The sequence below is a fragment of the Nasonia vitripennis genome, unplaced genomic scaffold (genome assembly GCF_009193385.2).
Source record: "Nasonia vitripennis strain AsymCx unplaced genomic scaffold, Nvit_psr_1.1 unplaced0244, whole genome shotgun sequence".
Classification (NCBI taxonomy): domain Eukaryota; kingdom Metazoa; phylum Arthropoda; class Insecta; order Hymenoptera; family Pteromalidae; genus Nasonia; species Nasonia vitripennis.
In genome coordinates, this window is record NW_022280023.1 from 479,645 (window position 1) to 494,007 (window position 14,363).

At 35.4% G+C, this 14,363-nt stretch overlaps 2 protein-coding genes and 1 long non-coding RNA gene across 6 annotated transcripts in view; 1 reads left to right on the plus strand and 2 right to left on the minus strand.

The window, feature by feature from the left end:
• LOC107981611 overlaps positions 1–14,363 on the plus strand; it is a 325,738-nt gene that overhangs the window by 199,243 nt on the left and 112,132 nt on the right. The window contains exon 1 of one of the 4 annotated variants that reach the window (XM_031933417.2): positions 3,811–3,921. The exons of the other annotated variants lie outside the window; for them this stretch is intronic. The gene's annotated coding sequence lies outside the window, so the exon portion shown is untranslated. Of the gene's footprint in view, positions 1–3,810; positions 3,922–14,363 lie in introns of those variants that run through there. 4 annotated transcript variants of the gene reach the window in all.
• LOC116418337 overlaps positions 1–14,363 on the minus strand; it is a 265,518-nt gene that overhangs the window by 158,468 nt on the left and 92,687 nt on the right. The gene's annotated exons all lie outside the window — the stretch shown is intronic.
• Positions 10,228–12,454, minus strand: LOC116418334. Its single transcript, XM_031933421.2, has 4 exons — positions 11,737–12,454; positions 11,406–11,544; positions 11,160–11,331; positions 10,228–11,098 (listed from the first exon to the last, which is right to left on the minus strand). Exons 2-4 carry the CDS (start codon positions 11,484–11,486, stop codon positions 10,794–10,796), a joined length of 558 nt encoding a protein of 185 aa, XP_031789281.1. The 5' UTR covers positions 11,487–11,544; positions 11,737–12,454; the 3' UTR covers positions 10,228–10,793.

Below are 14,363 nucleotides of genomic sequence, written 5' to 3' on the forward strand. Positions count from 1 at the left end.
AAAACGCTAAATAGTATTTTTCAAAAATCTAAAAATGGCCATAAAAAAATATAGTTGAGATAATAAAAAATAACTCTTTTTCCCGAAATTAGAATGCAAAAATATATATGCATGTCAAATTTTATTGATATTGACGGAGTAGTTGATACAGAAATATTACAGTATACATACACACACACACACACACATACACACACATCTACATACACATCCATACAGACATTTTCTAAAGACACTTGATTTGAACTTCTAACACACCAAAAAGTATTTTCTAGAAGTTTTGACGAAACTAAAAATTTTACTATCACAAAGTTTCTTCTAGGAAGAAGCAATAATATATTGCTTGGCTAAGTAATCGCCACTAATAATACATTATTAAAACATTAATTTTATACTGATTGGCTGAGTAATCGCCATTATACACTATTTATTATACACTAGCGAAAAACTAGCGAAAAAACCGGCGCCTTGCACGAAATAAGCGGCGAATATCAATCTTATTAAACGTGTTAATAATAATTTTGGTGATTGTTTATTACAATAACTTGCAACTTTATTAACATCAACAGCTGCTCGCAGTACATAAGGACACAATTAGCTATGACTTGTAACAAGTGTTCATGGTCGAGTGGTAAAGTGCCAGCCTGCTCACTGAAAGGTTCAGGGTTCGATCCCCGTTAGGGTTTTAATTTTTTTGTTTTTTCTTAATTTAAGTGTCGGCACGATGCTTGCACCGCGTGCCAGCATTTTGCTGAACACAATGCCGTCATTTCCGGGTCATGTAGCAGGGGTACCTGGACGTCACGCGTGGCCCATTCCGAGCAGTCTCGGTGCCGTCATTCGGCCGATATCATGTTATCGGGGCGGGAAATTCTGCAGAGCACTGCGTGCTGTCGTTGTGCAGAGCTCGGCGTGCTACCGTTGTGCGATATATTCAAATTTTTGCGGGAATAAATAAAAATACTTTATTTATATATTCATATTATTTATTTACATTTTAATCAATTATATAATCATTTTTGATAAATATATATAATAATAAAATTTGTATAAAAATAACATTTCTACTTAATTTTCTTTCCTGAAACATACAATAAATATATTTGTATTATATAAAAAAGTTATAATAATGAATGAATTGAAATTAGCAATAACTAAAAACAATGAAATAAAATAGTTTGAATCTACATTATTTGAAAGAAATAATGCAGTACAGAAAAATGCAAAATATAAGAGTACGTTTTACAAAAATATGCATTAATTATAACATTTAAAAAACTAAAAAATGCAAATTAGTGTTGAAATGAATGTTATAATTCATACATATTTTTTATAAGCTGAGAGAAATAAATTAAAGTTATAAATATTAAAATAAATAAAATAAAAATATGTCACCTATTTATGAAAATTGTGGTGCATAGTTGAGACTGAAGGAGAAGTGATGTTAAAGAGTCTGAGCATCTTCCTCTAGATACTCCAACTGGAACGTGTCCCTGTAGTCTTGAATAACCCCGACTTGTATTAGCCGTTCTTCTTCGCTGTCGTTGACGTCGTTGCTATCTCCGTCGCCCTCGATGCCGCCATCGCCCTCGATACCGCCGTAGCCCTCGATGCCGCCGTCATCTTCATTGCCGCCGTCGTCCTCGATGCCACCGTCGTCCTCGTTGCCGCCGTCGTCCTCGATGCCGCCATCGCCTTCTATACCGCCGTCGCCCTCGATGCCGCCGTCGTCTTCGTTGCCACCGTCGTTCTCGTTGCCGCCGTCGTCCTCGTTGCCGCTGCACAGTGGGAGAAAATGGACAAAATTCGAGCCACGCGTCATTTTTATTCGTAGAGCCATGATTTCTTTTAAAACTCTTTAAAAAAGCATCAAGTATAAGCTACAGGTGCGGAAATTATTGTATCACCTTCCCCTAAACCCATGCGACCCCTAGAAGCCACCCCTACCAAACCACAAGCAGTCTAACTCATCTATCCCAGGGAACAGCGAGTTAAATCGCTTTATTTTTTCTTAAAATAATTAAGCCACACACCATAAGCCAGCTAATAACCTAAATACCTACCCCTAACCCGCTTAACCCCTAGAAACCACCCCTGCCAAACCACAAGCAGGCTAACTAGCCTAACCCTGGGAACAGCGAGTTACATCGCTTAATTTTTTCTTAAAATAATAAAGCCGCACACCATCAGCCAGCTAACCACCTAACCACTCACCCCCTACCCCTAGAAACCACCCCTACCAAACCACAAGCAGTCTAACTAACATAACCCTGGGAACAGAAAGTTAAATCGCTTTATTTTTTCTAAAAATAATAAAGCTCACTCCACAGGCCCGACCGTAAACCCGCAGAATCGTATAACCACGTAATTCAAGACATTATTACAAGTAAATTAGTCACATTATTTGTTAGCTGTAATTGTTGAATGAACTGCTATTAGTCATCTGCGTTAAAAAAGAATTTAAGCCCCTTTACCACGTCAAGGTTACAGTCTTTAAACAGGTTTTTTTGTTTTGTTTTTTTGTTTTTGTTTTTCATTTTTTTTAGTTTTTATATCTGTAATGTTTTATAACTTTTACATAGAAAGTTGAGACATTTATTGAGGACTAGAATTACTGAATTATCATTTCATCAGAAATGTTTGAGCTTGTGAAGTTAATTCTTTAGTTTTTTTTTCTTCAACATCTCGCAAGCTGCTTCTGACTGGATCTGATAAAACTAAGCAATAATGAATTATATCTTCATTCGTCTTTTTTCTATCATACATTCTGCTATGTCGAACTCGAGCATGGCGAAATATTTTGTTGTTGGATTTCTGGGCTTCTTCTGAAAAATACCCAATAGGTCCATCAAATGTCCTCATAATGTCACATTCATGTATTAGCACTTTATGCACAGAAGGTCTTATACCACGGGTAAATTTATGTGCATTTTTTTGCAGTTTCCAAGCAATATTTTTAAATGCGTTTAAATTAACTTATTTTGTGTAAAATATAATTTGTAGAATAACATGCATTCTAATTAATAACTCTTCGTCTACACCGATAATTTGAGATACTGCTTTAGATTTGGCAAAAAAAGAACGTGCCACATTTCCTGTGTTAGTTGTTCTAGAACCTTGCTTGACTACATCTACCGTTAAACCAAGTTTGCTCTTTAAAGACTGCTGAACTAACGATTTTCTCTCTTTTTTTCAAATCTTTATCTGAACATCTTGCTGATCCTTTCTTAAAATCTAGATTGTAAGAAATATCCATACTTTGCCATCTATCATGGTACATTTTATGTCAAATGCTACGTCAAATGCCATCTCCATACATACAAAGTTATAATTTTTTATTTTCTTTAGCAATGCTGAAATATTTTCGTAATGTTTCTCGGTTACATTATCGCTTTCTTTAAGAAATTTGAAATTTATTGGACGACAATAAAACACGCATGAAGGTTTTTTGTTAACCCATAAAATTTCGTTTTTTGTAGTCCTTAGCTGCAGAGGTTCAAAATTATCAAACTACAGCCACTGACGCATCTGTATTTATTTTTAATTTTGAATTAAGCGATGATAATTCTGTTTATCAAACTACAGCCACTGACGCATCTGTATTTATTTGTAAACAGAATTATCATCGCTTGATTCAAGATCGGTGGAGTCGACATCACCAAAATTCCATTTTTGTCTTGTCGTCTGTTATCCTGAAGCTCCATCCATTCCCCACTTGCCCACAAATATTAAACTTTTCGTTGCATTTGTTAATACTTCTTTATCTAAAGTCATTAGAATCCGTTTTATAGTATGTTCTAGCAAAGATATAAAATGAACTTTCGCTCCACTATTAGAACAAGTGATATGCTCAGGGTAACAAGCGTTCTTAGCTTCTACAATTGCAGAATAAGGTGGATATAATTTATTTCCATGCATATTGTAAGTATGGTTCCTTAATTTCTCATATGTTCGTTTTGTTAAATCTAAGTCCATAAACATCGCTAATACTTTATTTGTATATTCGGTAATAAATAAATTTTCTATAGTATCCGTAGTATTATCTGCTGAAGATGTTTGTTCTTTTAATTTTAGCGCCAACTATAGCTCCTCTTTAGAATGCTTTACAGAGATTTCACGAGCTCGTCTATTTTTTGTTTTTGAACATCCTTTGTCATAACTTATATGAGGCCGACCTATATTACGAACATTAGGAAATTTTTCAGAAGTACGTGAAGTATTGCTAGTAAATAATGTTAAAGCTTCATTATTCATGATTGATATTGAAGTATTCATATTTGATGTTGAAGTATTTATATTTGACGTTGAAGCTTCGTCAAGTAACTGAATCACAAAAGAATTTTCATAAAATTCTTTGTGTTTCGATTTAAAAACATCTTTCTTTCTTGGAAACATCTTGCCATTTTAGTTTATATTTTGGAAAAAATGATTTGGTTAGTTGGTTTCTTAGATGCTGTGTATGTATTTCAGAAAGTGCATACTTTATTTTTACATCATTTACAAATATGTCGAGAATACAATTTTGCTCATTAGGATGATTCCATATTAATTCACATAAATATGAGTGTTCTATATTGAGTAACATCATTTTAGCTCTTAAATAATTCTACGTTGTAGTTATTTAATACATTTTATACCCCTTCAGAAAATTATTATTGACAAAGTAAATACCATTTCGTTTTCACCTAAGTATTTATTTTATTAAGAAAATAAATATGATGTCTGTATCCATTATTTCATTTCTAAATAAATCTTAAACATCACTACTGCTGATATGAAATATAAGAAAAAAGTTAAGTAATTTTACATCCTCAATTAAAATTGAAGTCCATGTGTTTATTAATGTAGAAACAGAAAATATGAAATAAAAGTTGATTGATTCTTTAGTCGCAGCTGTATTAATTAACAAAAAATAAATACATAGTGTTAGAATCAACAGAACCCACGCATGCCTTATGTCATAACAGACGTAATAGAAAAAATTTTACTGCAGAGAAATATTCTTAGATTTGACGAAAGAAAACTTAATTTAAATTTAAACTTTTTTTTTCAATATGATAAAATAAACATTTGTAAGTATTATACTATAATCTAATAAATTCAAAAAGTAAACATTTAGCCATCGAAAAATCGTATGATCAATAGATTTAATTATATTTGTATGTATAAATGAAATGGAACATGAAATGGTTAACTACGTGATTCTTCTTACCATAGTATGAAAGTGTATAGTCTGTCTTTATAGGTGGTGTATTCAGGATGCTTGGAACTAGGGCGATTGTTCGTGGATATGTACAGTAGAGTTCTCATTAGGGCTTGATCCTCCTGGTATCACAAACTGGTATCACGGACTGGTATCACAAACAGCCATTTTTAACTCAGCGAGTATCACCCAACGTAACTTGTTCCAGAGTTCTAGTTTACGAGTTTTTAAATGGTTAACTACGTGATTCTTCTTAACTCAGTGATAATTGTTTTTGTGTCCGAGTTAAAGTGATATCTCTGTGAGTTTTATTAGTGAAAGTTGAGCATATATTTGTATTTCCTCATTAATTTTTATATTAAATAAATTTTTTTTATGATCCTTGTTAATTTGTCGCATGGCGTGAACTTCGGAATGTTCGTTGTTAGTTTATGATGAAGAAATAATAGAGAGAGACAACAAAATTTTAATTGTGTAATGAAAGAGCTGATGTGATTGTTGTTATTTAAATTGTAATGAAATTACTAAAATGGCTCTGCTTATCATTCAAAATAGTAGTATATAGATGTATGTGAAACACAACAAAGATTCTCCCGCTTATTTAAGAATCAATTAAAATTTTTTTTTAGAGGTAGCATTTTTAGATTTTCTCGGACTATAATAATTATATCACGATTTCCGTTGTATAGACAAAATTTTTACTTAATACTGATTCTCGCTTGCCTATGCCTATAATCGACATACGTATGATGTACATATCATTACCATCGGGGCGCAAACGCATATCTCTACATAATCGCCATCAGGGCGCTAGCGTTAATGTCTAGTATTGCTATGAAGGTGCTATGGAGTTTCTTGGTACATTCTTACAGATCACAGTGTATCTAGTGGCGAGTTTATCTTTTGATTATATTTTTTTCTTAAGCATAGTTTCTTTAAATATAGATATCAACGGTTATTTTTCTACTACTTTTTTTTTAATTTTTATCTCACTTGTTTAATTGATTAACGCTAATACTGTAATTATGCATTATGTTAATTTGAATAGAGTAAAATAGAATCATACTTTATACTTAAACTATATTTGACACACACGAAAAAGCAGCCATCTCTAGACATTGGTCCCATTGTTCGTTTTGCGAGATAAATTGTTTCAAATATTCGCTTAGTATATGGTGACTTCTCTCAAGAGAGCCGTTTGATTGTGGATGGAAGGCCGTTTTCTTTTTCAAAGGGTTGAACAGGTGTATCCGTTATGACCATACGATTTTTAGTCTTGACTCGAACAAATTTCTTTAATTGACAGGGTAAATACTTCCCAATACACATTTGTATGTCGATTTTCATATTTTCCCAATAAAAATTCTGCTTTATGCGCTTATAGGTTTTATTCACGCCCTTATGCCCGCCGATAGCAGAACAATGAGACTCCTCTATAATCTTTGCGCGCTCGCTTAAACTCGGATAAGAAATGGTACCCTTACAAATTATTATTTTAACTTGCGATCCCCTTAGCGTGCTTCGAATTTTATCAATCACATCGTCCCATCGTACATTTTCAATCGAGACACTTTTTGCAAGACTAATTGATTTGATTTGTTATTTCAGGATAAATGATTTTAATTGCTTTAAACCGGAAACTAAATTCTCTGTGATTTTCGAGATACTCTCGCGTTCAAGTCCCCGTAATATTATGATAAAGTGTCGTTTTTTACTTTTCGGCATTATTCTTAACTCCCCCGCAGTCAATTCGTGTAATCGCGGTACTTCCTTACGATTCTCTAGAAGTCGTGCTCCTTCGTCGCAAGGCTGGTGCATAGAGGATAAAAAATATAAATAATTATCCTTGCGCTTCGACAGCTGCTCTCGGGTCTCAGCAAACATTTTGCCATAACTTTTAGAACACTTTTGTGTATTCGGATTTATAACAGAATCGTTATCTTCATGATTAATCATAGTTTCTTGATCTTGATCACTGACATTATGTGTGCCAATATCGTCGAGATTAATTGTTTCTGACGTACTTTGATTGCTGACAGGTAATTTATAAGATTTTTCGTTCGTTCGGGTCTTGACGTGTTTCTCAACAGTTTTATTAGCATATGCGCTATCATTTTCTTCTGATCTCTCCTTCCCCCTAAGTTCCTTAGTCCCCTTATTTACATTGGGAAGTTTCTTTCGGTTTTCTCTGTAATCAGGCCGACTTAATTTACCTGCGCGAGTACGCGTCATTCGTCCTGTTGTAACTTCCGTGGCTGCTGACTCTAGGGGTGATTGGTCCGCATTTTCGACTTGAGGTTCTGCATGACTTCATTTGCTTTCGCGAATAAGCATTACTGATTCCGTATTCTCTTCGATTGGATTTCGAGAGAGTGCGTCAGCGTTAAGATTGATTCGGCCTGGTTTGTAGATGATTTCAAAATTATAGTCCGACAATTTAAGCCTCCATCGTGTTGCACGTGAATCGGGATCTCGAGAGTCTTTCCATCAACATAGTGGCAAATGATGAATACGTATCGTAACGAGTTTCTGCGTCATTCAACACCCGAGAAGCATATGCAATTGGCCGATCTTGGCCTATTGTACCTTGAGAAAGCACCGCGTTCAGATGCAAGTCAGACTAGCGTCGGTGGTGAGTATAAAAGGTTTCGAGAAGTCGGGAAAAATTAATACAGGTTCTTTACATAATTTCTCTCGCAGTATATCGAAAGCTTCTTGTGCTTTCTTATTCCATTCAAAGGGTACGTTTTGTTTGAGTAGATTACTTAACGGTTTAGCTATTCTTGGAAATCCGTCGATAAACCTTCGATAGTAACCAGCTAGCCCTAAAAATTGTCGTATTTTTTTAACAGTTTTCGGTCGCGGAAACTTTTTTACAGCTTCTACTTTCTTAGGATCGGGGCAGATTCCTTGATTGCTTATCAAATGTCCTAAGAAACTTACTTCTGTGCGGAGGAAATTACATTTATCAAGCGATAATTTAAAATTGGCGGCTTTTAATCTTTTTAATAATTTTGCAAATTTTTCGTTATGCTCTTCTACGGTTTTTGCGTAAATAATGATGTCGTCGAGGTACACGCAAAGGTCTAATGGTCCAGAATCTAACTCTTTCGCACCTTCGGGCGAGACAGTGAGAGCACTTTCAGGCTTCTCTCCTTCTTTCATAGATGTGTTATACATATATAATTCTATTAATGCATCGCATGAATGTCGCAGGCATAGATGTCAAACCTTGTGGACAAACATTCCACTCATAAAATCCAGAATTCATTACAGTAAATGCAGCCTTATGTCGATCTTCCGGGTGTAATGGGATTTGATAATAGCCCGATGCGAGATCTAGAACCGTGAAATATATTGAGCCTCCAAGTTGATCAACAATATCTTGAATGTTCAGAAGAGGATAGTCATAAAACTATTCTGTATCTTGGATTACCATGACTATCATCTTTTTTGAATTCGACGGTGAAATAAATCCGACGTCCAAAAATTCTTTAATTTTTTTCATAATGGGACCCCTGCGTGCTCTAGGAGGGAGGTACGTTTTGACATTTACGGGTGGACAGTCGGGATGCGATGCTGGATCATGTGCGTAGTAGTGAGTTTCTCCCCAGGTAAATGAAATTGTTCGTGATAAGTGTCAACAATTTGCCCAATGGCTTCTCGCTCTCTTGGTTTAAGGTGATCAAGGCGCAATAGAGCCCTGACCTTTTCACAGCGGGAAACTTCGGCCGCTGCAGAGTGTATGAGCATAACACTACAGTAGGCTCCTTCTGCATTTTCGTAGGCTGGCGTGCTGGACATTACGCAAAGTCCATGCACTTCGTGTTCTTGTTTTCCATAGGGATTCTGAAAGTCATTTAACAATTCCTCGATTCTCCCACACTCATATAAATATTACTCTGTTTATTGCGACTTATCTTTTTCAAGTGATATGAAATAATTTTGATTCTTATTTTCCTTCCTTTCAGTGGTAGTTTTATATTTACTAACGCCTCACTCATTGCATCGAACTTAAAGACTTCGGGATTTTCGTGCTTTTTGATTGAGTTGTGAAATTTACAAGGTCGAGCTGTTGAGAAAATATCTGTAAAATCCTCGTAATTGTTATCTGATGGTAACATTTTTTTAATTTTCTTTCTCAATTTTATAGATTTCGGAATCGCACCTTTACTAATTACACGCTTTTTAAAAATATTTATTTTTGAAACTTCATCGTCATTACTTATTCCTCTGATTATATTGTTACTATTATTTTCAGAATTCTGTAAATTGGATTTGAAATCGTAATATTGCTCTACATTTTCATCTCGAAAACGCACATTTTTCTCAAGTGTGACTTCTCTGGGAACGTTTACAGTGGCCCTTGCACTTTCCTCGTCCGGTGGACGTCCTGTTGGGCTTATCTCGGCTACTTGGGAGGCGTACATCGGTTCGAATTTCTCGTGCGCTTCATCCCGAATTTTTCTCTCGAAATCTTCTCTTTTACTCGCGTTTTCTCTTGGACTTATTTGACTCGTCAAGGCTCTATGCTCGTCGCTGTAGGGCTGTTTTTCTTCTTGAATTTGTTCATTATATTCTCTCAGATCACAATCTTCCATTTCTTTAATTTGACTCTTCAACTTTACTACACAATTTTCATCATCTGCTTGTTGAGCACAAAAATATACATATTCAACAACTTAATTTAAACAATTTTCTTCAATTTCTGCATTTTGTTCAATTCGTTTACATCTTTTTATCATTTCATTTTCATAATTTTCATAATCATCTTTGGCAATCTGTGCTTGACCTCTGTCGCATAGAGATATTGGCGCACTAAATTCCAAATTTTTATTTGTATCTTGTTCATCATTTTCATAATAATCACTTGTATTAAAATCTTCATAATTCTCATTAGCACTTAACTCGCGTGCGCTGCTCTCCTGACAGTCGGGCGTATATTCATATAAATCCTCAAATCTTCTGATTTTTCCTAAAATTTTATCTGTTAATCTCTCCCTCGGATAAGCGTCATCGTTTTTATTCTGGCACACTTACACTTTTTGGGCGTCATATACGAGGACACGATTTCTTCGCTCTAAACATTAAATCTTAAATGATTACAATGTGAAAAATCGACATGAATAAAGATTTTTTTTTAAACTATGTTTTATTGCTTGTGGTTTGGTAGGGGTGGTTTCTAAGAGTTAAGCAGGTTAGGGTTAAGTATTTAGGTGATTTGTTGGCTTCTGGTGTGTGGCTTAATTATATTGAGAAAAAATAAAGCGATTTAACTCGCTGTTCCCAGGGTTAGGCTAGTTAGCCTGCTTGTGGTTTGGTAGGGGTGGTTTCTAGAGGTTAAGCGGGTTAGGGGTAGGTATTTAGGTTATTAGCTGGCTCATGGTGTATGGTTTAATTATTTTAAGAAAAAATAAAGCGATTTAACTCGCTGTTCCCTGGGATAGATGAGTTAGACTGCTTGTGGTTTGGTAGGGGTGGCTTCTAGGGGTCGCATGGGTTTAGGGGAAGGTGATACAATAATTTCCGCACCTGTAGCTTAAACTTGATGCTTTTTTAAAGAGTTTTAAAAAAAATCATGGCTCTACGATTAAAAATGACGCGTGGCTTGAATTTTGTCCATTTTCTCCCACTGTGCACCGACGTTCTCGATGCCGCCGCGTTCCTGGTTTCCGTAGTCCCCTTCTTCAAAGTCGACGTTTGCACCATTGTATACAGCATCCAGTAGTCTTCGTCTCTGTCGTGGAGGCTGGTTATCAAGGTCAGCATTGGTGGCTGCACGCTTGATTTTCTTATGTCGATACTCTTCTTTGATGTTTTTCAGGGCCTTCGTCATCGCAGTTGCAAATGTCGACTTATCAGGCTCGTTAATATTTTCGTTTTCCGACATGTCATCTAAAAAATAAAAAAAATGGCATTAACATAATTTCAAAAAATATAAATGAAAATAAAGTACCTTCACAAGCAGCAGCGAAACGAGTTTCTTTGAGCGAAACTATATTGGCTTTTTTGGAGCCCAGCCGGGTAACGCCGGTGACAAGGCTTTCGGTGATATTAAAGCACATTTTTAGATAAAGTGGTGCAGCATCCAATGCATTAACCCCTCCGATGTAGGCCAAATAGGTAACCTGGAAAAAATTTTAAATATTTAGAAATGAAACTACACAACGTCGAAAATATTAATTAATAATAAAACACTTACAGCGTTAGTGTACTCCTCGTCGGAGACTTTGTTAAAATCAAGAAGGTTCTCCACAGGCTCAAATGGGAAGAATTGCGGCATCTTCTTGTTTACTCTATTCTTTTTATTCGAGAGCTGCTTTAAGATGTTTAAGCATGCACTGAAATATGAAAATATATAAGAATTATTATTTGAATAAAAAAATAATATATTTAAAGCTACTGAAAAATACTTTCGCGGTTGTTTCTATTGCATCCATTCTTTCTCTCATGCTTATATAACGATAAAAATCCTATATTAATAAAAATTCCATTAATTTACCAAAAAATTAAGTTCATTTATTAAAGCTTACCTCTGCTCCTCAAAGACCTCCTTGATCAACGATATGATATCTGCATCATGAGTCTGGTCGGGTGTTAGTGTTTGAATGGGTGGTGCAGTATGTGTGCGTGGTGGTTGTGTGTACGTGATTGTATTTTATTGTGTGTAAATGAAGAACCTTGAGTGAATGATTTTTTTTGCGTAGATGGTGTGATAGCCTGTGTGCGTACCGGTTGTGTGTTTTGTGTGCGTGATTGCATTTTATCCTGTGTAAATGAAGAACCTTAAGTGAATGATTATTTTTGCGTGGATGGTGTAGTAGCCTAAATGCATGCTGGTTGTGCCTTTTGTGTGCGTGATTGTATGTTATTGCGTGTAAATGAATTCTCCTTGCTCAATGATCGTATTTGAGTGGGTGACGCGGCAGCATGCATGCGTGCTGGTTGTGTGTTTTGTGTGCGTGATTGTATGTTATTCTGTGTTAATGATTTCTTTAGGATTTTTGGTTTGAATGGTTTTTTTTTTTGTATAGATGGCTTTATTTTAGAAGCGAATTGATGATTGTTTGTTGACGGTGTAGGGTTACTCTTTCCTTGGCGTGTGTTTTTAGTAGATGAGCCGCATAACGGAGCAGATGTCAAGCTCCGATTGTCAGGTGCTGCTCGATCGCGTAATTCCATCTGGTTTTGCATTTGCGCCAGCGCAATGCACGATGGAAGAGCTCCGGTATCTCGAATTTTTACCATCTACTAAGAAATAATAGCAATTAATTTTCATACATTTGATAATAGTACGCAATGATTAAAATTTTAAATTAATGAAAAATGCACTACGCGCCATATACATTATTATTGATTATAATAACATAAAGATTTTATAATACGCAAAATTGGAAGGCTATAGGGGGTCCGAAATTCAATGAATATTATATAACAAGTACGTAAAAAAGATGATTGTCGTGCGAGACTAGTTTATCGGCCGATCAAAGTAAATATATCAATTAATTTAAACTATTTGAAGATGCGAAATATGGCATTCTAAAGCACTTATCCTGTATTTCGTTCAATCTAATTATAACTATGTTCGGCGACAAGGAAGAGCAAAGGAAAATTTCAACATCTGACGAAGGACAAGGGAGAGTAAAGAAATTAGTAACTGTTAGATACTGTTTGACAAGCAGATAACAATCATTATTCTTGTGCAATTTGATGATATTTTACAAGACGCCGAATGATCCATTTTGGAGAATTATCGTACTATCTTGCTTATCAACAGATATATAGTACATCCCTAAAACAACTTTTCTATACTGCGTATAATTAAAATCAACAAATAGAACGATTGGTCCTCTACCATGTTCACCAACAAATCTAATTGAATTTTCGGCCAGTTGTTTACGAACATTAACTTGGCAATTTTCAATTCGCCTATTGCCAATCTGTTCTAGAAGCAAATTTGGTTTCCTACACATTTTTCTAAAATAACTCGTATGGAAAAGCAAATATAGATTCTAATGACCCAAAAGTTCTCACATCATCTGCAAGATGTAACAAAGTGTGAGTATTGTAAGAGAGGAATTCATGGCCATAAACATCAGAAGCTGATTCAACGAATAGTTCGAGCAACTCTTTAGCAATATTAATGGATTGACGAGAAGGAGGATTTAAAAGCACTCGTACTGCTGCATGAAGGAGAAAAAAATGCTGATAAACAGGAGGATCTGCAAGACCAGAAAATATAGCAGGACCACTGTACACAAGAATTTGTCGTTGCTCAGTGGCTTTAAATTTGCCATGCTTTTCAACATTTACTGGTTTTCGAGCAAAATCTTGAGGACAGTACTCCTTGACTTTTTCCAATCGTTGATTCAATACTTTGATGTTAGCCGGTGAAAGCTTTATGGAATCAATAAACCTTCCTTGGAATCAATTATTCTCTGGAATATTTTTTCCATTATGCCAAGACAAAGCAGATGCATGTAATCGAATACTGTATTCGAAACAATATTAAATGAAAGAACCCTAATCGAACAATCTACTCGGTTATGATCGGAATCAAGTTTCTCCAAATATTCTTCTTGTGTACGAGCGACAAAATTAGTACCTTTGTACATCATAACACCTGCACGCACACAATAGCCCCTAAGCCAACACCTCGAGCAAGGATCTGTAAAATTATGTGCTCGATGACCTAAAATAAAACTTCGAGCAGGTGTATCTGCGATGAAACACCTTAAGTGGACTCTCTCTATTTTCATTTTCAAAGGAATCAATACCATTTTCTAAAATTTCAAGCAATTCCGTCACAAATGCGTCCATAAAATCAAAAGCGTTTTTAGGTTTCTATGAAACTTTAAAAATGCCTACAACTTCTGGAGCACTGTTGGGTATATTGGCAATACGAATTTGAATTTGCCAAAGCACATTCACACTGTTTTTATCCAGTGATGCTCCATCCGTATGCCAATCAAGCTGAAGAATGTCAGGGATCATATTTGCAGGAGACGCTAAAAGAATTCTCTAAATATCTTTTGCAACTCCTAAATGCAAATATTCGCCACCTGCTACTTGTAAAGGAACATTAGATAGGATTGGAGTTTTCAAAATACTCCTTGGATCCACATGAATTCCAAGAAAAGCAATGATGAGAACTAAGGAC

Excerpts from the sequence above, each read along its gene's own strand:
- LOC116418334 (XM_031933421.2), bottom strand. The coding sequence starts at position 11,486 with ATGCCGCAATTCTTCCCATTTGAGCCTGTGGAGAACCTTCTTGATTTT. Across the intron at positions 11,332-11,405 it reads ACGAGGAGTACACTAACGCT|GTTACCTATTTGGCCTACAT; the intron begins GTAAGTGTTTTA and ends AATTTTTTCCAG. Across the intron at positions 11,099-11,159 it reads TTTCGCTGCTGCTTGTGAAG|ATGACATGTCGGAAAACGAA; the intron begins GTACTTTATTTT and ends TTTATTTTTTAG.